Here is a 21985-nt window from a genome sequence, read left to right as displayed (position 1 = left end):
CTCAGAGGACAGACTTGAATGTAGAGCGTACTGCCTCATCTCACAGGCTTATTCACAAGCAAATACTGACTGGGCCCCTGCTGGTGCCACACTCTATGCTCTGGAGCCTCAGACATGAAAGCCACATCCTTCCTTGTGAATTAGGCTGAGTCAGCATGCTGGTGGGAGAGAAAGCTTCGTGCTACATATTTATGTGATGGATCTGCCCAGGGCAGATCTTTCTTTTCAGGCTCTTTTCAGGTCTTTCTTTTCAGATCTTTCAGGCTCTGCTGAGGTAGCCCAAGCTGCTTATGGCTGGATCAGTCCTAAGAAGGAAAGGCGCTAACAGTAACTAAGCACAAAACAGATGCTGGGCACCCTGCCCGCTGCTTCACACTCATTAATGCTCAGCAACGCTACCAGGCGGGCACTAGCAGCCTCATTTCACAGATGAGTGTATGGAGGTGTGGAGAGGTAAATTATCTGCCCCAGCTAGGGCAGATAAATGACCTCCGGACTAGGGCTTCTCAAATTGTAAAGTGCACACAAGTCTTTTTAAAATGCAAATTCTGACTCAATCAGATTGGAGTGGGCCCGAGATTCTGCTTTTTTAACCAGCTCTTCAGTTGAAGCTGAAACACACAACATCTTACGTTTCTTCATTGGGAATTAATATAATGGCGGGGAGAGGGGCGCAGCTCGGACAGTGCCGTCCATAAGCCTGCGCTCTGACGGAGTTAGAGCAATCACAGTACCCACCTCTCGGTCACTTCGAAGGGGTTTGGGCAGATCTTAAAAACAATAGGAAAGACTAGGTTTCATTTGAAACACATTCAGTTTCTTTCTCCAGTTAAAATTCTGCCTCATGACTACAATTCCAATTGAAGTACCTTAGCATGTTTTCTGTACTATTTTCTGTATTTCCTAACGAACCGTTTGGATTTACAGTTACATTCTGAGAATGCATCTCTTTGTTCTTTGGAGGAATGGAGGGAAGGGCAAGAAATGAAGGGTTAAGGTCGTTGCAAACTGCCATTCCCACCGCCACCTACCCTTCTAAATAAGCACTAACTACCCCTCCCTAGCTGTGGGCCTCAGAAAAAAAATGCCCCCATGTATGTGCCTCACAGCCAGAGAATACCTCAATTTGGGGTTGCAGCCGTTTTTCAGTTTCTCTTTAGCTACGTCCGGATCCGCTGCGGACACAAAAATCTCCAGGTTTAAAACAAAGGCTTTGAACAAAGATGCGCAACCTCAGCTCCTGCGCGCGGCGGATATGCCTTGGGATTGGTTGGACCACCGTCCAATAGGAAAGAAGAACCGGACTCTCCTATTTACAGAAATTCCTCCCAGTGGCGGCCGCGGCGTCAGGCCGTCCAATCAGACACTACAGATTTGGAGCCTTAATTTGAATATAAAGATGGCAAATAGCCCTGCCCGCCCCGCATCCGCGTTCGTCTAGGCCCTCTGGTCACCTCGCCATGCCGGAGCCATCGCGGGCGGCTCCGGCTTCTAAAAAGGGCTCCAAGAAGGCCATTACCAAGGCGCAGAAGAAGGACGGCAAGAAGCGCAAGCGCGGCCGCAAGGAGAGCTATTCTATCTACGTGTACAAGGTGCTGAAGCAGGTGCACCCCGACACCGGCATCTCGTCCAAGGCCATGGGCATCATGAACTCCTTCGTCAATGACATCTTCGAGCGCATCGCCAGCGAGGCCTCCCGCCTGGCGCACTACAACAAGCGCTCCACCATCACGTCCCGCGAAGTGCAGACGGCCGTGCGCCTGCTGCTGCCCGGCGAGCTGGCCAAGCACGCCGTGTCCGAGGGCACCAAGGCTGTCACCAAGTACACCAGCTCCAAGTGAGGCGCGTCCCGGCGCCCCGAACCCAAAGGCTCTTTTCAGAGCCACCTCCAAGCTCAAAAAGGAGCGTGCCACCTGGTCTGGTTGTGACCTGTGATTCAATTGGAGTAATGGGGGAAGGTAGAGTGAGCCGTGGGGGCGCAAGTCTTAGAGATAAAATTAGGCTTCTTGTTTGTAATGGCATATTTCCCTTAGAAAGGCTGCGTTCGTGTAGTTTTGGCTACAGGCAAAGTCAGAGAGGGCGCAGTACAGGCGATTGCGCCATGGATCCCATCCAAAGATCTGTGTGTGGCGTACCCCCTGCGCGTGAGGAGCGTGAATCACCTCCAGGAAAATCTTGTGCCACGTCCCGGCCCCCAGTGCCTCCTGGCGGCTGAGACTGGAGGACGTGCTCACTGAGGTCCGGGGTTGGGGGTGAAGGGGTTATCGCGCCGTCTGGGCGCAGGCGCTTGGGTCGGTCCTTCTCCCGCCCCTTTCCTTCCTCCTTAGCCACAACTAGACATTTTGAGCTTCTAGCCAAAACCATTTCAGCAGCGTTGCGCCTAAGCAGCTCTTTATGCCACGCCTTCCTGCTTGAAACATCAAAACAGCAGGTTCACAGATCTCCTTATCACTCAGCTAAAATTTCCCCAATTAAGGAATTCTCGCATTTTACCCCAAAAATGTGTGTGTATGTGTGCGTATGCATAATACACAGTGAAAGATTATTTTGAATAATGCAAATATAGTGCTTTTTAAAAAATTTTCAGCAAATCATAGGAAAAATAAGTATGATCTCTGGATGACACATTAAGTAAAAACTAAGGCATGCAGGCCTGACTGGGGCCCAGGCTGTCCTCCCCCTAAAAATACCCCATACCGGTGTCACCCCAACCACGAATACTTGAGAGCCACCCACCCTCTAAGCAGAAACGTTGCCTGGAATTAGGATTCGGTTTCCAGGCTCAGTTCCCACTGGTAGAGGATGCACTCTACCCAGGCTCAGTTCCCACTGCACACCCCCAACACAATGACAGCCACGCATTTATCAACATTTAACCTCTATGGTCTCATAAAGTATATCCATTTTCTTGGGTTAGTTTCTTCTTAAAGGGAGTTTTCTTTCCTCCAAATTCTTTTTGTAAATATGCTTTATTTTTTAGAGCACTTTTTCAGAGCAATAAGCTTTTTTATTAGTAGTACATAATAGTTGCACATATTTGGGGGGTACATATGATATTTTGATATACGCATAGGCATAACAATCAAATCAGGGCAATTGGGACATCCATCATCATATTCACCCCCTCTTTAGGTACAGATCATTCCAATTCCTCTCCTCCAGCAATACAACTAATTGTTGTTAACTACAGTCACCCTACTTTTCTAACTAACACTAGATGTTACCATTTCTTCTAAGTGTATTTTTGTACCCATTAATCAACTTCATCTCCTCCTTTCCCCACCGCTCTTCCCAGCTTCTGGTAACCAGCAATCAACTTTCTACCTCCATGAGACGCATGTTCTTAGCTCCCATGTATGAGTGAGATCATGCAGTATTTGTCTTTCTGTGCCCGATTTGTTTTACTTAACATAGTGTCCTCCAGTTCCATCCATGTTACTGCTAATGACGGGATTTCATTTTTTTTATGGCCAAATAGTGTTTGAATGTGTAAATATACCACATTTTCTTTATCCATTTATCTACTGATGGGCACTAAGGTTGACTTTCTATCTTGGCTATTATAAATAGTTCTGCAATGAACGTGAGACCACAGACATCTCTTTGATATACTGATTTCCTTTCTTTTGGGTATATACCCAGCAGTGGGGTTGCTGGATCATATGGTAAGTCTGTTTTTAGTTTTTTAAAGAATGCCCATACTTCTCTCTATAGTGGCTGTACTGATTTACATTCTTACCAGCAGTGTACAAGCCCCTTTCCTTGCGTTCTCACCAACATTTGTTATTTTTTGTTTTTTTAATCAAAGTCGCTTTAATTGGAGATGATTCCGTCCAAATTATTTTATTTACTGCATAATAATGAGCAAATCTGACTTGAAATTTCCATCTGAGATGGGTGAGGGGCAATCTCTTAAATACATGTCAGATTGTACGCCAGTCTGGAGGGATTGTGTAGGCATACAATCTGACATGTTTTTAAGTGATTGTTGCTCACCCATCTCAGATAGGTGAGATGAACCTTAGTTTAAAAATTTGTCTTAGTTTGAGAATCTTGGCATGTCTCTCCAACCCAGAAAATGCTTCCATTTTGTTGAGTGAGTCCTAATTCCCTTAGTATCCGTGGATTCTCACATATTTGTTGTGCACTCCCTTCATTTATCATTAACATCTGTCTTTCTCTGTTGTAACACTGTAATTAGAGAAATGGGTTCTGGACACGATTGCTCTGAATTTTCTCCATTATAAAATCTCAGTAGCAAGGATACTGTTTTACCTTCTTTGCCTCTCCCTTAACATATCCCTGTCCTAGGAGAGACGGACAAATCCCATCCATTCTGGGCCTGGGGGGTGCTAATGCAGCAGGAAGAGACAGCCTGTTTCTTTTTTCTTTTTTTTTTTTTTTTTTTGAGACAGAGTCTGGCTCTGTCCCCCAGGCTGGAGTGCAGTGGCACCATCTCAGCTCACTGCAAGCTCCGCCTCCCGGGTTCACGCCATTCTCCTGCCTCAGCCTCCCGAGTAGCTGGGACTACAGGCACCCGCCACCACGCCCTGCTAATTTTTTTTGTATTTTTAGTAGAGACAGGGTTTCACTATCCTGGCCAGGATGGTCTCAAACTCCTGACCTCATGATCCACCCACCTCGGCCTCCCAAAGTGCTAGGATTACAGGCTTGAGCCACCGCGCCCGGCCATGACAGCCTGTTGCTACTTCAAGTTTGTGCCAGGGGAATCAGAAGGACTGAGACATGAATTGACTGACATTTGGCATTATCCATCACAAAATGCCTTCTTAGAGAATTACACTTGGAAAATGTCATGAAATGTTCATCTTGTGCCTTGATTTGATCTCCGGCACTAACCAGTGTTGTTGCCTTGTGCTAACACAATCATTCACTCTCTCCGCTGGAGACTGGTTTTACTTTATTAAACCTATGTTTTAAGTTCATTAAGGTGGAGTACTATATGGGTCTGTGAGAGTAGTTTCACAACTGCAAATGTTTAAGGTATTGACTTCCAATCCATGCTGGTAGGAGGCTGAGGGCTTGGATGTTCCAGTCATTGGGCACCTGTTTCACAGTGGAGAGGATTGGATTCAACAGCTTTTCATACAAATCCTGTTATTTCTTGAAAGTACTAAGGATGTAGACAAGTCCCACTTACTTTTGATGATGGATCACTGTTTAATATTTGGATTATAACTAGGGATGCAAAGAATTGAATAAAATGCCTATGACAAAATTGTCATTCCTGTGTATTTTTTGTAAATTTTTTTGAAGCATATAGCAAAACAAAACGGAATGGAAATGACCCCGTGCACTGCTAGCATTGTAACCATATGGAAATGATCCCATGCTCTGCTAACACTGTAACAATATCAACAGTGCATGTGTGCAGTTATTGAGGCAGAAGGGAGAGGGGAGAAGAGAGTGGGTGCACCATCCAGCTCATTAAAAGAGTCAGTTTCACTAAAAGTTTATCTGTTTGATAATATCAAATTAGTTATGTTTTGAACAATTGTGTACCGTCGAGATGATTTTTCTTAACAGTGAGAGACTACCCAGAGGTATGCTTACATTTCAATGTAGACTTTTTTGCAGAGAACGATAATAGGCAAAAGATTATTAAACATACAATAGCTGTATTATGGTAGGGTGAAATTGTAAGGCAAATGGAGAATGGAAATAGGCATTCAGGAGGAAAAAAATCATCTGAAACATCGCATTGTCAAAGAAAAATTTGGTCATGCATTTTATTAATTGATTATACTCTCATATTGATATTCCAAAAGGCACCTTAAGACTGATGTGAGAATTTTGATTTTTAAAAAGTCCAATGTTGGTATTAGTATCTTTGCAACTATTTTAATTGAAAATAAAAATATTTTAGATAGCTTTAAAACATGCGAGGTTCTCAAAGATTCTTTTAGAGGAACCACGCAGGAAAAAAAGGTGGGGAGTAGGGGACAAAGCCGTTTTGGTCGAGGATGTTTACGGTGACCTTTCCTTCCCCATCCCAGGCACGCGACGGGTTCCCTTTGGAGAAATGACTTGGGGGGAAAAATATTTTTCATTGAATTTTATTAAAAAATTATTTCTCGGCCAGAAGTGGCCCACGCCTGTAATCCCAGCACTTTGGGAGGCTGAGGAGGGTGGATCACGAGGTCAAGAGATTGAGACCATCCTGGCCAACATGGTGAAACACCGTCTCTACTAAAAATTAAAAAAATTAGCTGGGCGTGGGTGGCACACGCCTGTAGTCCCAGCTACTTGGGAGGCTGAGGCAGGAGAATCGCTTGAACCCGGGAGGCCGAGGTTGCAGTGAGCAGAGATCGCGCCATTGCACTCCAGCCTGGGCGACAGAGCAAGACTCCGTCTCAAAAAAAAAAAATTATTTCTCATTTAACTTTATTGAATTTTTATTCCCTGCTGGAAAGGGTGACACAAACGCTCAATACTTCGAATTTTCACAACGGTTTGAGGACGCAATTACTGGAAATCTTCTTTTTCTAAAGAAAAGCCAAGTCATGAAAACGTAAACGATGCCCTTTCCAGAGCGAAAACTCTTCGTGCCAAAGAGCTTTCCTGCGCCAAAATGGCACTCCCCAAATAAATGCCGTGAATTTGGAGGGGGTAGGAAAGGAATTCTGTGTTGCTAACGCCTCGCAGAAAATAATGTGGCTGAAGAGGGAGGCAGCTACATTTGCTCAGAAAAAGGGAATTCTTTTCCTCCTAAATTAACCCCTTCCCCCACCCCCATTCCCATAAGGGTTAAAGTTACCGGCAGCTGGGGTCGCTTATTACATCCGGCTCCCCCGCTCAGGGCGCTGCTTTGACGCCGTGCTTCGATTCGGTATCAAACATCCTGCCATCGCAGTATCCTGCCAGGAAAATATCCTCCCGGAATGTTCATTGCTTAAATCTAAACATGTCTCTCTGGTCCAGGCAGGGATGGAAAAGTCTTAAGCAAATGCAGAGCCAGGCACCACCGCCAGGGGAAAGTGACAACACCCATGGCCTCCAGAGCCCGTGGTCTTGCGCCACGTCTGGCCTCGCCCATGGGGGGCGGGTAGGGTTGGGGAGGTTGGCACAGGGTCTTTTGGGGGAGATGACCCGCACCCCTCACCTGCACGGCGCACGCCAAGTTCAGCTGGACCCGGTCCTGAACCGGGCGCAAGCGCTCAGCATCCAGGAATGCACCGCTTGCTTATAAAAGACATTTGGGGCCGGGTGCGGTGGTTCACGCCTGTAATCCCAGCACTTTGGGAGGCAGAGGCGGATGGATCACCAGGTCAGGAGATTGAGACTATCCTGGCCAACATGGTGAAACCCCGTCTCTACTAAAAATAAAAAAAATTAGCCGGGCGTGGTGGCGCGTGCCTGTAATCCCAGCTACTCGTAAGGCTGAGGCACGAGAATAGCCTGAACCCAGGAGGCGGAGGTTGCAGTGAGCCGAGAACGCGCCACTGCACTCCAGCCTAGAGGCAGAGCGAGACTCAAAAAAAAAAAAAAAAAAAATCTCGTCGTGAGTTAATAGCTCTGTGCGGAGGGAGGGAGTGGAGAGGGGGGTCCTTGATCGCCTCCCAACATTACTGAGCTACATCACCTGAGCACTGTTTCTACCCCGATTTCCGTAATGAGCAGTTTTTCTCGTTCTCTGCCCGCGGGCGCGCGCGCGCGCACACACACACACACACACGCACACACGGCTCAGATTCGGCCGCACCCGGCAACCGCTAGGGTGAATGGAGACATATTAGGTTACATAACCCTTCACCGTGTTCGAAACCCTTTCTCGATCGTGTGGGTGGCTCTGAAAAGAGCCTTTGGGTTCAGGACGCCGGGGAACGCCTCACTTGGAGCTGGTGTACTTGGTGACAGCCTTGGTGCCCTCGGACACGGCGTGCTTGGCCAGCTCGCCGGGCAGCAGCAGGCGCACGGCCGTCTGCACTTCGCGGGACGTGATGGTGGAGCGCTTGTTGTAGTGCGCCAGGCGGGAGGCCTCGCTGGCGATGCGCTCGAAGATGTCATTGACGAAGGAGTTCATGATGCCCATGGCCTTGGACGAGATGCCGGTGTCGGGGTGCACCTGCTTCAGCACCTTGTACACGTAGATAGAATAGCTCTCCTTGCGGCCGCGCTTGCGCTTCTTGCCGTCTTTCTTCTGTGCCTTGGTGACAGCCTTCTTAGAACCCTTCTTGGGCGCAGGAGCCGATTTGGACGGGTCTGGCATGATGGCTGAGTCTCTCCAAACAAACGAGCGGCGCTCGGAGTAACTCTATTTGTACGTTTTGTATTCAGATGAAGGCTCAGGATTTGCTCACTTCTGATTGGATCAAACGTTGTTCTACGTCGTCGCTGGGAAAGGAATACGCAAATTAGGAGTGCCAGGTTCTTTTTCTGATTGGCTACCATAGCCATCCAATCGAACGCCGCGGTCTAGCCTACCTCTGTACCATACATAAGGGCTCGCTGGCCTTCATCTCCCTGTTGTTTTCAGTCTCGCTTTTCGGTTGTCGTTGTCTTTTTTCCCTGAATAGGAAATGTCGGGTCGTGGTAAGCAGGGCGGCAAGGCGCGCGCCAAGGCCAAGTCGCGCTCGTCGCGCGCGGGGCTGCAGTTCCCCGTGGGCCGCGTGCACCGGTTGCTCCGCAAGGGCAACTATTCGGAGCGCGTGGGCGCCGGCGCCCCGGTCTATCTGGCCGCGGTGCTGGAGTACCTGACTGCCGAGATCCTGGAGCTTGCCGGCAACGCGGCGCGCGACAACAAGAAGACGCGCATCATCCCGCGCCACCTGCAGCTGGCCATCCGCAACGACGAGGAGCTCAACAAGCTGCTGGGCCGCGTGACCATCGCGCAGGGCGGCGTCCTGCCCAACATCCAGGCCGTGCTGCTGCCCAAGAAGACAGAGAGCCACCACAAGGCCAAGGGCAAGTGAGGCCACCCGCCGCCCCCGGGGCCCCTTTGATGGACATAAAGGCTCTTTTCAGAGCCACCTACCATCTCGAGAAAAGAGCCGCACTGATCCTGCAGTTCTTTATAGGCCGGAGGCCTGATCACCCTAGGTTCATGAATGAGCGCAGTGGCCATGGGGAAGGGCGCAACGGGAACCGAGACCCTGGGGACTGATTGGGCCGCATATACTCGTGAGGTGGGCAACGTGTTCTGTTAACAGCAGGGAACCCTCGTCCACAGGTGGCCACCCCTTGCTCTTGAGTCCCACCCAAAACCTCTAGTAGGGTTTTAATAACGCTCACCGTAAAAGTGTCTTCATAATTACTAGTGACAAGTTCTCTTGACTCCGGCAAGGTTCCCGTGTGGTCATCAAGTACAGAATGCAATTTCTTAACGATTTATCTGATATTAAAAGTATTTATGATCTCTAAGTAGTTTGCACTTTAATTCTGAAGAGTAAGTCTATGGATTTCTATTTAAATTGCTAAGTTTTAACAATGTGAGCTCCACCATTGTTACGATTTAATGTATTTGGCTGGGAATTCTAAAGGTCATGAGGAAAGGTTCAGTACTTAAAAGGAACCAGATTAGTAGATGCTGAAAGGTATAAACCTTTTAAGAAGACTTAATCTGGAATAGGATAATTATTTAAAGGATCTAGTTTGTTTAATTCGGGTTGGTCAAACATTAATCAAAGATCAATTGATTGCTAAAATCGGAGAACAAAATAATTTGTACACTGATTTTGAAAAGGAAAACTAAATTTGCGAGTTAAGCAAATTTAAAATGAGTATTGTTAGAACCAGATGAATGATGATAGATGTGGACTTTAGGAAAATAACGGTTTGTAAGTACATTTTTCCTTATAAAAAGGAGGGTTTAAGAGCGTCAGAGACCTCCAGCCAAATTAACTGAAATGGCTGTGTTAATAGCCCCTAAATCCTGGAGGAGAGAGGTTCATTGATTTAATCCATGATAATCCCTTAAAAAATGTTTGCCACAAAATCAGATCTCAGAAAGTGTTATTCTTCTGTTGTTATCTGTACAGTTTTCATTAATCTATTTCTCAAAATATGGATGATTCCTTCTTTGTTTTTATTTTTTCTTTAATCCCCAATGTGATAGTATTTAGTTAATTGACACCTAACAATTGTATATTATATGGGGTACATAGTGATATTTTGAATACACTTATTATCAGATCACGGTAATTAGCAATTATTAGGTATTTATTGTAATAATAAATACAGGCCAGTAAAATGATTCAGGAATATTATATAATTTATATTTACCCTACTAAAATTGGGTCTACTCAAGTCAGGGCTTCCTGGACACCAGCTAACCACAAATTTGCATGTCTTTAGAAAATATCCCAGTGCTATGAAACTATTGGAACCAAAAATTGGTAAGCAGCTGCTCCAACAGTGTGCATCTAAACAGCACAATATTCACAGTGTTTATTATGAGTGGGCACCATTTCAGTAAAACAAAGCTGCAAGGACTGGCCAGGAGAGGGTGTAGCCTTCCAGAGATCTTTTCATTATTTTTCTTGTGAAAGCCTTCATTTTCAGTTGAAATTTATCTTTATGTATTTATATCTATGTAGGTCACTCTATCTCTTCAAATACCCTTTAGTGGTATTTAAGGTTTTTGCAGGGTCTGGGGGCTTAGGTGTTTCAAGTATCACCATGGATTTCCAGATTTTGTAAAAGGTGCTCAAATGGGGTGAAGGGGGAGGCAGCGTGGTGGGAGGGCTACTTTGGGGTAGCACTGCGTTTGTTATCTCTGAGGCTATGGTGTTTCACACACAGTAACGAGCCACACAGGCTATTTAATTTTCAGATAATTAAAATTTAATACAAAGATGTAGTTCCTCAGTCATGCTAACCACATGTGGCCAGTGGATACCATGTTAGCACAGATACAGAATGTTTCCAGCATCACAGAAAGTTCCATTGGACAGCTCTGGTCTAAGATCTGGTTCTCTATCGGGTTATCTGATTCAGAAATGTAGTAAGTTACCCAGTGCTGCCTGCTTTGGTAAGAGAAAGCTCATTAGACTCTTTATTTATTTATTTATTTATTTTAAGACAAAGCCATGCCCTGTGTCCCAGGCTGGAGTGCAGTGGCGTGATCTCGGCTCACTGGAACTTCTGCCTACCGGGTTCAAGTGATTCTTCTGCCTCAGCCTCCCAAGTAGCTGGGATTACAGGTGCCTGCCACCATGCCTAGCTATTTTTTTTTTTTTTTTTTTGAGATGGAGTCTCACATTGTAGCCCAGGCTGGAGCGCAGTGGCGTGATCTCGGTGCAGTGGTGCGATCTCAGCTCACTGCAACCTCCGCCTCCAGGGTTCAAGCAGTTCTCCTGTCTCAGCCTCCCGAGTAGCTGGGACTACAGGCGCCTGCCACTATGCCCGGCTAATTTTTGTATTTTTAGTAGAGACAGGGTTTCCCCACCTTGTTGGTCAGACTGGTCTCGAACTCCTGACCTCAGGTGATCCACCCACCTCGGCCTCCCAAAGTGCTGGGATTACAGGTGTGAGCCACCGCGCCCGGCCACCCAGCTAATTTTTGTATTTTTAATAGAGACAGGGTTTCCCCACGTTGGCCAGGCTGGTCTCGAACTTCTGACCTCAAGTGATCTGCCCACCTTGGCCTCCCAAAGTGCTGAGATTACAGGCATGAGCCTGTAATGAAGCACCCAGCTTCATTAGACTCTCGCATAAAGAAGATATCACCGTATGGCCCTGCAATTCCAGTCCTAGGTATACATACCCAAGAGAAATGAAAATAAACATTTATTCACAAACATGTACACAAAAGCTCACGGCAGCATTATTCATGAAATACAGAAGGTAGAAAAAACCCAAATGTCCATCAGCTGAGGAATGGGTAGGCAGATTGGGATCTATCCAATTACAATGAAATATTATTCAGTCATTCAAAAGGAATGAAGCACTGACATACTACAGGGATGAACCTTGACGGCATGCTCAGTGAAGTAAGCCAGATAACAAAGGCCACAGACTGTCTGAGTCCACTGATATGAAATGTCCAGAACAGGCAAATCCACAGGGACTGAAGGCAGACTGTTGGCTGCCAGGGGCTGGAGGAGGGGAGTGCCTGCCTAGTGGGGACAGGGCTTCCTTTAGGGGTGATGAGGATGTTCTGGAACTAGACAAAGGTGGTAACTGCACAATATTGTGAATGTACTAAATGCACCTGAATTGTGTACTTTAAAATGGTACATTGTGTGTCATGTGAATTTCACCGCTCAATTTTTTTAAAAATCTGCACCTAATACACAAGTGTGTACCAAATCGTCACAGTAACCAGGAGAACAAGAAGGAAAGGCAAGAAAGCCTGGGGTCCCAGAAGGGCTGTGAGGAGGGTAGACCAGATGCCCAAGAGGAGAGAGGCCCATCCTAGTGCTTTTCAGGATGCCACTGGCCTACCCCAGGTATAAAGACGGGGAGCAGGGACTGCCCTTGGTGCAGCAGCAGCCATCACTTGGGGACCTTGTGGAGAGAAGAGGGCCCTCTTGGTGGCTGTGGGCAACTCATCTCCGCAGGACTGGCTGTCTGTCCTGTGGATGCATCGTGACCTTTCCCTGCCCGCTGCATTCCCAACATGCACCCACCTTCACTGGAAGTTTGCTCATCACACTTCACACATCCCTATGGGCAGGCACTTTATGGAGGAAGAAGAGAAAAGGAGATATATCCCAGGGGGAGGATGCAGCTGAAGCCAGCCTCAAGAGTAACCCACAGAGAGAGCTTGCAGTTTTGCAGAACTCTCGGCTTGGCTCAGCTGTGTCCCGCATCCCTCTCCTCTCTCCTGACCGTGGGTCTCTCCCCAGCCCCAGCTGGTCAGTTCCCACATGCTCAACACCAAAATGTTCAAGTCTTCCAACTGAAAAACAAAATGAAACGAAAAAAACAACCACCCTCTTCCCTGCAATTTCTTCCTCTCCTGAGATGCTACATTGAAGCGTTTGTGATGCCAGTCCTTCAGGGAAGCAGTTTTGGGTACCTGCTCTGATCCCTGTCCAGTGTGGGTCATGCTGAACACATCCTCGTTGTCCCTGTCTGTTTGTTATCCCGTCCCACAGGGGCCCCGACTCTGATCGCCAGAGTAGGTCTTGGGCCTGCCTAGAAGAGTCTAGTTTCCTGCATGCCGCTCACCAAGCGTCAGGGGCAGTGGGATGCTGGCCACATCTGTGCCACCGCTGCCTGGTGGCAGCTGCTTCTGTGCAGGCGGCTGGGGATGCCAAGTCCATGGCACCACCTGGTTTCCAGACCCTGGACCCAGCAGCCACCCCTCGTGGAGCTGCCTTTGGGCCCCAGGCCACCTTTGTTGCCCAGTGGGCTGTGCTCTCAGCCCACCCATGGCCCTGAGTGGGCCCTGCTGGTCACCTGCTGGCCAGGCCCTTCCAGATCTCTCCTGCCAAGATAGCAAACCAGTCCAAAGCATTGTGGCTGGTGGGCCTGTGAGGCCGGGGTGGGAGCCAGGCTTCCCGGACAGCAGGTGTCTGGTGAACAGGCTAGACCTGGCTCCTGGGCATTCGCCACCCACTGAGGGCCAGTGGAGGGTCAGGAGAGGTCAGGGAGGGGTTCAGCTGGTGGGTGAGTCAGGGAAGGGTCAGTGGAGGGTCAGAAGGGATCAGGGGTGAGTCAGCTGATGGGTCAGGAGGGGTCAGCCAGAAGGTCAGGGATGAGTTAGCTGGTGAGTCAGGAAAGGGTCAGTGGAAGGTCAGGAGGGGTCAGGGTTTGGTCAGGGAGGAGGCATGAGGGGTCACCCAAAGGGTCAGGAGGGGTCAGCTGGTGGGTCAGGGAGGGTTAGGAGGGGTCAGCCAGAGCATTAAGAAGGGGTCATCAGTGACTCAGCAGTGGGTTGGTGGTGGGGCCAAGGCCTCGCCTGGAAACTGCTCACTACCTCAGGCTGCACGCTGAGAGTCACAGCAAGTCAGCAGGCCAACCTGGTGTGGTGTGCTGAGGGACAGCTCCAAGGCCGTGTGTGCCAGGGCAGGGGTACCTCTCACCACTCACCACAGGTCCTGCAGGCTCCACCCTGACACTGCCTTTTTCCCATGAGCTCATCCAAACCACGACTTGAGTGACCACAAACCATGGACTGTGGACGTTTCCCAGAGCTCCAGGCTAATACTCACCCTCTTGATACTTGCACCTGTTCAAGGGGCCTGACTTCACCCTGCAGAGAATCCCACAGAGGGTTCTCCACGCCCCAGCCCCATCCAAACACTGAGACTTCCCTGAGTCATCCCCAGCCCAGGAATGGCTCCATCCTTCTTTGGTCACTCAGTTAAGTAAAATAGACAAACGAAAGTTGTCCATGCAGGCTGCTGTAACAAAATACCACAGCCTGGGAAAGTTACAGACAACAGGGTTTAGGGCTTGCAGCTCTGGAGGCTGGAGTACAAGATCCAGAAGTAAGTCATAAGTAGAGCTTGTGGGCCTCAAAGGCAGAGGCGGTCGCAGGACCAAAATACTGAATATGCAGGAGACAGTGAGTAAATAGAAGGCCTCAGGGCACTAAACATTGATGATTGCTAAGTATATAAGCACCACTAATATGCAGGATCACTAAATATACAACAGAAAGTCACCAAGTATTCATAGTCATAAAATATACCAGAGACGCTAAATATTCAGGATCACTAAATACATTGGAGGAAATAAACATTAATGATCATGAAATAGGCCGGGCGCGGTGGCTCACACCTGTAATCCCAGTACTTTGGGAGGCCAAGGCGGGCGGGTCACGAGGTCAGAAGATCGCGATCGTGCCATCCTGGGGAACAGGGTGAAACCCCATCTCTACTAAAAATACAAAAAAATTAGCCAGGCGTGCTGGTGGGCGCCTGTAGTCCCAGCTACTCCAGGAGAATGGCATGAACCTGGGGGGCAGAGCTTGCAGTGAGCGGAGATCATGCCACTGCACTATAGCCCGGGTGACAGAGTGAGACTCCATCTCAAAAAAAAAAAAATGTATATATATATATATATATACCAGAGACACTAAATATTCAGGATCACTAAACACACAGGAGGAACTAAATATTAACGATCACGAAATATACAAGAAGCACTAAATATTCAGGATCACTAAATATATTAGAGACATTGAAAATCCAGGATTGATAAATGTATGAGAGGTACTAAGTGTTCATGATCACTAGGTATACAAAGTGCACATAAATATTCATGGTGACTAGGTGTACAAGAGGCACTAAATATTCATGATCACTGACTATACAAGAAGCACTAAATATTCAGGATTGCTAAATTTATGAGAGGTACTGAATACTTATGATCACTATATATACAAGATGCAGTACGTGTTAGATGTTAATGATCCCTAAGTATACAAGAGGCACTAAATATTAAGATAAATAAACATGAAGCTTAGGTATCTGGGATGACTAGATATGCAAGAGGCACTAAATATTCAGGACAATGCTAAGTATAAAATAGGCACTGAATATTCAGGATAGGCTAAACAGGCCTGGCTCATTTGAGGCACTTTGGGATCACCATTCCAGTCCACCTTTCTCTGCGGCATGGCCAGGACAGCCTGTGTCTCAGTGGCCACACCTGCATGCCATTGCCCGGCACTCTTGCTCTCGCACCTGAGCCATGGTCTTCGTAAGCAGGACTTTATCCTGGGAAAAGTCTGACAGCAGAGAGAGACAACACCTATGGACACATGCACCCAGGATCGGGGGGCGGAGAGCAGTAAGTTGACTCACCTAGTGTAGGTGTGACACTCTTACTCTAAAATTGTGAGCCCTTCCATGCCACAACCTGTAGCTTCAAGGGGACTTTTCACAAGTCCTCCGGGCACAGCAGCTGTTGGAGGCGACCCCAAGGCAAGGGAGCCGAGACACACTGCTTTCCATCCAATCACCACTTTACCTCCCTTCGTGGCACTGAGTGGGTGACTGTCACGTCACTCCTGCCACAAGCCGAGCTCTGGGAAGGCAGGAGAAACCCCGCCTGGCTGCATTCTCAAGGACACCTGCACAGCGGATCAGTGCAACCAGTGGGACTGTCCCTGAAGGTGTGCGGGGCAGCATGTTTGTGCATGATAGACTTGCCATCATCACATTTTTTTTTTTTCGAGACAGCGTCTCAATCTGTTGCCCAGGCTGAAGTGCAGTGCAGTGGCAACAATCACAGCTCACTGCTGTCTCGACCTCAAGCGATCCTCCCACCTCAGCCTCCTGAGTAGCTAGGACTACAGGCAGGCTCCCCAAATCCGGGTAGTTTTTTGTATTTTGTAGAGACAGTGGTTTCACCATGTTGCCCAGGCTGGTCTCCAACACCTGTGCTCATGCATTCCTCCCGCCTTGGCCTCCCAATTACAGGCATGAGCCACTGTGTCTGGCCCTATCATCACAGTTATAAAACTGTCACATTTCCAACTCCAGGAGCTATACCCACACAGTCTCAAAGCCCTTGCTTCTTGGAAAACACTCAGAGGCCTCACAGGGCCCTACAAAGAAAAGCCCCATGCTCTTTGTTGTTGAGAATGCTTTATTGGTCCCTTTTTATTTTTTCCCAGCTTTATTGAGGTACTGTTATCGGAAAGGGGTCTCGATCCAGACCCCAAGAGTGGGTTCTTGGATCTCATGCAAGAAAGAATTCAGGGCAAGTCCATAAAGTGAAAGCAAGTTTATTAAGAAAATAAAGGAGCTTTTCACAAGATGGCACTGAAAGTGAAGAAGGAAACTCCTGCCCTTTCTAAAGCTGAAGCCAAAGCAAAGGCTTTGAAGGCCAAGAAGGCAGTGTTGAAAGGTGTCCACAGCCACACACACAAAAAGAAGATCCACATGTCACCCACCTTCTGGTGGCCCAAGACACTGTGACTCCGGAGGCAGCCCAAATATCCTCGGCAGAGTGTCCCCAACAAGCTTGACCAGTGTGCTATCATCAAGTTTCCACTGACCACTGTCTGCCATGAAGAAGATAGAAGGCAACAACACACTTGTGATCACTGTGGATGTTAAAGCCAACAAGCACCAGATCAAACAGGCTGTGAAGAAGCTCTATGACATTAATGTGGCCAAGGTCAACACCCTGATCAGCCTGATGGAGAGCATATGTTCAACTGGCTCCTGATTACAATGCTTTGGATGTTACCAACAAAATTGGGATCATCTAAACTGAGTCCAGCTGGCTAATTCTAAATATATGCATATCTTTTCACCATTAAAAAAAAAGGAAGAAAGTGAATGAATAAAAGAATGGCTACTCCATAGGCAGAGCAGCTCTGAGGGCTACTGGTTGGCCACTTTTATGGTCATTCCTTGATTATATGCTAAACAAGGGGTGGATTATTCATGCGTTTCCCAGGAAAGGGGTGAGCAATTCTTGGACCTGAGAGTTCCTCCCCTTTATACACCATATAGGGTAACTTCCTGATGTTTCCACAGCATTTGTAAATTGTCATGACGCTGGTGGGAGTATCTTTTACTTATAATTAATGATAATTAATTTATTATAATGAGCAGTGAGGATGACCAGAGGTCACATTAGTCGCCATCTTGGTTTTGGTGGGATTTGGCTGCCTTCTTTACCACGTGCTGTTTCATCAGCAAGGTCTTCGTGACCTATATCATGTGCCGACCTCCTATCTCATCCTGTAACTTAGAATGCCTAATCTCCTGGGAATGCAGTCCAGCAGGCCTCAGCCTTGTTTTACCCAGCCCCTATTCAAGATAGAGTTGCTGTAACTCAAATGCCTCTGACAGTATGATCCACAAATAAAGCTCATACATATTCAAGGTGCACAGCATGATGTCTTGGTACATGTCACGTGGTGAAATGATTACCACAGTCGAATCAATTAACACACACATCACTTCATGTGGTTACCTGTGTGTGTGTGCATGTGTCTGTGTGTGCAGTGACAACATGTAAGATCTACTCAGTAAATTTCATGTCCATGATATATTATTAACCAGAGTCTCCGTGCTGTGCTTCAGGTCTCCAGAACTACTTATCTTATAGCTGAAGCTTTGTACTCCTCCTCACCCAGCCCCCTACTTTTTTAGATTCCATATATAAGTTGGCTCATGCAGTATTATTTGTCTTTCTGTGCCTGGCTTATTTCACTTAGCATAATGTCCTCTGGGTTCATCCATGTTGTTGACATGGTTTTCTTCTTTTTTAGACCTGAATAATTTTCATTATTATAGTATAGTATAGCATGTAACAATAATATCTATACCACATTTTCTTTATTCATTCACTGATGGACATTTAGGTTGTTTCTGTATCTCAGCTACTGTGAATAGCGCTGTAATGAACATGGGAGTGCAAGTATCTCTTTATGACAGTGACTTTATTTCCTTTGGGCATAATCAGAAGTGAGATGGCTGGATCAACAAAATTAAAAGGCAACCTATGGATGGGTGAAAACATTTGCAAACCATACATCTGGTAAGGGGTTAATATCCAAAATATATAAGAGCTCCTACAACTTAATACAAAAAACAAAACCAAAACAAGAACCAAATAACCTAACTTTAAAAATAGACAAAGGATCTAAATAGGCATTTTTCCCAAGAAGGCATACATATGGCCAACAGGTATATGAATAGGTGTTCAACATTACTAATCAAGGAGGGTCGGTACGGTGGCTCATGCCTTTAATCCCAGAGGCTGAGGTGAGAGGATTGCTAGAGCCCAGGCTTTGGAGACCAGCCTGGGCAACATAGGAAGACTCCGTCTCTACAAAAAATTTTTAAAAATCAGCGGGGCGTGGTGGTTCCTGTGGTCCCATCTAGTCCAGAGGCTGAGACGGGAGTATCCCTTGAGCCCGGGAAGTCTAGGCTGCAGTGAGCCGAGATTGCATCACTGCACTCCAGCCTGGGCCACAGAGGGAGACCCTGTAGCAATAAATAAATAAATAAATAAATAAATAAATAAATAAATAAATAAATAAAATTCAGGAAAATGCAAATCAGAATCAGAATGAAATGTCTCCGAACACCTGTTAGAATGGCTAATATCAAAAAGACAAGAGACAACAAGTGTTGGTCACGATGTGGAGAAAAGGGACCCTTCGCAGGCTGTTGAGGGGAATGTAAACTGGTGCAGCCGTCACGGAAAATAGGACGGAGGTTCCTCCAAAAACTCAAAACAAGGTTCAGTCTTTCTTTTTTTTTTTTTTTGCTGAGCACAGGGTACTTTATTGATGGTACACTGAGGCTCCCTTCTGCTTGCCTGTGACCACCCTTCTTCCAACCCTCCAGCTCCAGGTCCCCTCTGCTGCCCTTAGACGCGGCGTCTTCGCACTCTGGGCCTTACCGCGGCTGCTCCTCCAGGTTTGCTCTCCAACTGCAGCCTTCCCTGTCCTGCGCGACTACCGGCCTCCTGGAAACCCCTCCAACACCGTGCCATCACCTCACGTTTACTCTCACCTCCTCCTCCACTAAATTGCAAGCTCCAGGGAGGCATGTTTTCATCTGATGCGTTCACCCCAAGTACTAACAGCTATGCCTGGCACATAGTAGATGCTAAATGGATATTTGATGAACTTAAAAAAAAAAATTCAAAGGATTCCTTTCCTCTCTGGTCAATGGAAGACGGAGAAGGAATGAAATTGAACTTCAATAGCTTAACAAAGGGCGGGAGGGTGGTGTGCTGACCGCCCCACCCCTACGCTGAGCCCCAACCCACCCCGCCCCGCCCCCACGGGATTCTTTTCTACAAGGGTGAGAGGAGCTGACTCCGGTTTGGACTGGAAGAAAGTTTCCAAGAAAATAAAATTAGTGGCCCAAGCACAAACCCCTCCTCCGCCCCGCGCAGTTTCTGAGATGCGTCCCAGCAATTGCCCAGGGGCTTGGAGGGAGCGGGCATTTTCAGGCTGCACAGAGGCCATCTGGGGAGAAAGTGTGCGGCTGTTTTGCTGAAATGTAAAAAGAGATGTCCTTTGGAGCCCGGGACGCAGTTTCCGGCTGGCAACCCGAGGTTGCGTGCAAGGGGCGGGTCCTTAGGCATGAAAATGACCCTCCCGGCCGCAACGGCGCACAGGCCCAGGGCCGCTGAGCCCCTCCAAGCCGGGATCGGTCTTGGAGACCTGCGCGATGGAGCGGACAGCGGGACTGGGAGGCTCCGCAGTGCAGGGTGTACAGCTGCAGAGGAGCTGGGGATACAGGGGTGCGGGGCGCAAGGATGCCAGGCGCAGGGGACGGTCACGGGTGCTTTCTAGTGGGTTGTGCGGGCTCAGGTTCCCAGCGCTGGGTGGTTGCGGCTCTGCATAAAACGCTAAGCCTTTGAGGCCCTTAGTCATGCTCGGGGACGTCTCCCAATTGGTCAGTTCAAAACCTCTGGGCCAGGTTGCGCCCTCTGAGTCTCCGCACGCTGCCGCGGGTCTGCTCCTCCCCCCGGGTCAGAACCTCCGACGCTCTCCTGGTTTTACACGCGTTAAGTTACTGGTTTCTTGCAGCATCGCGTGTTCCCTAGATACATGGGCTGAGGCTTATTCTTTCTGAAAGTAAGGGTTTTTTCCCTTGGGCTTTCCAGAGCCAGCCCGCGTGGAGAGTGACGAGTGACAGGCGCCTTTGTTCCGGGCTTGCATGGGTGGGACGCGCCCCCTCCTCAGCCGGGCGAGCCTGGCCCTCCCGTCGCCCCTTCTTAAGTGCATTTGTCCCGGGATCTCGATTTTGTTTACTCTTTCCTGCTTACACAGATACACACACACACCTAGACCTAAACTTTATATAAACAGGCATGAACTTAAAGAAACAAAATCCCCATATGTGTCAACGCTCTCCTTTTCAACAAAATCAACAAAAATTCAACACAATGTTATTTCCATCCTTTTGTTGTCTTATTATTAGAAACGTGTATGTAAGGCCGGGCGCGTTGGCTCACGCTTGTAATCCCAGCACTTTGGGAGGCCGAGGCGGGCGGATCACGAGGTCAGGAGATCGAGACCACAGTGAAACCCCGTCTCTACTAAAAAAATACAAAAAATTAGCCGGGCGTGGTGGCGGGCGCCTGTAGTCCCAGCTACTCGGAGAGGCTGAGGCAGGAGAATTGCGTGAACCCGGGAGGCGGAGCTTGCAGTGAGCTGAGACTGCGCCACTGCACTCCAGCCTGGGCGACAGAGCGAGACTCCGTCTCAAAAAAAAAAAAAAAAGTTATGTTAACTTTCCTCCTTTTATAAATGAGGCATGTTCTAATTAACCATTTGTATCGTTGTTTTTAGTGCTCAAATGGTCACACTGCAGCCCCAGGGAGGTATTTTCAAAACGCCGCTCTGTCCTTTTAGGGTCACCCTGATTGTTGGAAGCATCTTTGCTTTTGTTTTTGTTTTGCTGAGACGGGGTCTAGCTCTGACGCCTAATCAGGCTCACCGTGGCCTCAAAACTCCTGGCTCGAGCGATCCTCCCGCCTCTGCCTCCCAAGTAGCTGGTACTACAGGTGAGCACCACAGTGCCTAATTGGTTTTTTGTTTTTTTTGTGTGTGTGTGCGCGTGTGTGCGTGTTTTTGGTTTGTTTTTGTTTTGTTTTGTTTTGTTTTGTAGACGGATTCTCCCTACATTGCCCAGGATGGCCTTGAACTCCTGGGCTCAAGCCATCCTCTAACCTCGGCCTCCCAAAGCGCTGGAATTACAGGTGTGAGCCACTGGCACCCTGCTCATCTTTGCTTTCTGACAGCAAAAATTTACTTCAACCTATCATGGGTGTTTTGTTTTGAATTTTTGTTTTTTTGACTCCAGATGTGGACTTAACTGCACTCCAAGGAGTTTATGTTGCTCTTCATGAAAATTAGTATTATAGACAAAATTGAAGCTGGGAATCTGCTACTTTTGTCTCTCCTTTTCACTGTTCTCTTTTTTTTTTTTTTTTTTTTTTAGATGGAGTCTTACCCTGTCCCCCAGGCTGGAGTGCAATGGCGCAATCTCGGCTCACTGCAACCTGTGCCTCCTGGGTTCAAGCAATTCTCCTGCCTCAGCCTCCCAAGTAGCTGGGACTACAGGCGCTGCATCATCATGCCTGG

General features: G+C 47.8%; 3 protein-coding genes and 1 pseudogene across 3 annotated transcripts; 3 read left to right on the top strand and 1 right to left on the bottom strand.

The window, feature by feature from the left end:
* Positions 1–1342: 1342 nt before the first annotated feature.
* LOC116457222 (H2B.U histone 2-like) lies at positions 1343–1934 on the top strand. Its single transcript, XM_032136228.3, has one exon. The coding sequence runs from the start codon at positions 1461–1463 to the stop codon at positions 1839–1841; it is 381 nt and encodes a 126-aa protein (XP_031992119.1). The 5' UTR covers positions 1343–1460; the 3' UTR covers positions 1842–1934.
* A 5827-nt stretch (positions 1935–7761) lies between these two features.
* Positions 7762–8311, bottom strand: LOC116457647 (histone H2B type 3-B). Its single transcript, XM_032136961.2, has one exon. It carries the CDS (start codon positions 8228–8230, stop codon positions 7850–7852), a length of 381 nt encoding a protein of 126 aa, XP_031992852.1. The 5' UTR covers positions 8231–8311; the 3' UTR covers positions 7762–7849.
* Positions 8312–8435: 124 nt separating this feature from the next.
* LOC116457646 (histone H2A type 3) lies at positions 8436–9381 on the top strand. The gene has a single exon (XM_032136960.2). The coding sequence runs from the start codon at positions 8541–8543 to the stop codon at positions 8931–8933; it is 393 nt and encodes a 130-aa protein (XP_031992851.1). The 5' UTR covers positions 8436–8540; the 3' UTR covers positions 8934–9381.
* Positions 9382–16675: 7294 nt separating this feature from the next.
* Positions 16676–17209, top strand: LOC116457758 (large ribosomal subunit protein uL23-like; annotated as a pseudogene).
* Positions 17210–21985: the final 4776 nt, after the last annotated feature.

Source organism: Hylobates moloch, unplaced genomic scaffold, assembly GCF_009828535.3.
Source record: "Hylobates moloch isolate HMO894 unplaced genomic scaffold, HMol_V3 SCAFFOLD_18, whole genome shotgun sequence".
NCBI classification, from domain to species: domain Eukaryota; kingdom Metazoa; phylum Chordata; class Mammalia; order Primates; family Hylobatidae; genus Hylobates; species Hylobates moloch.
The sequence above is the reverse complement of the archived record's forward strand: the minus strand, read 5'-3'. Positions and strand labels throughout refer to the sequence as shown.

Excerpts from the sequence above, each read along its gene's own strand:
- LOC116457646 (XM_032136960.2), top strand. The coding sequence starts at position 8,541 with ATGTCGGGTCGTGGTAAGCAGGGCGGCAAGGCGCGCGCCAAGGCCAAG.
- LOC116457647 (XM_032136961.2), bottom strand. The coding sequence starts at position 8,230 with ATGCCAGACCCGTCCAAATCGGCTCCTGCGCCCAAGAAGGGTTCTAAG.
- LOC116457222 (XM_032136228.3), top strand. The coding sequence starts at position 1,461 with ATGCCGGAGCCATCGCGGGCGGCTCCGGCTTCTAAAAAGGGCTCCAAG.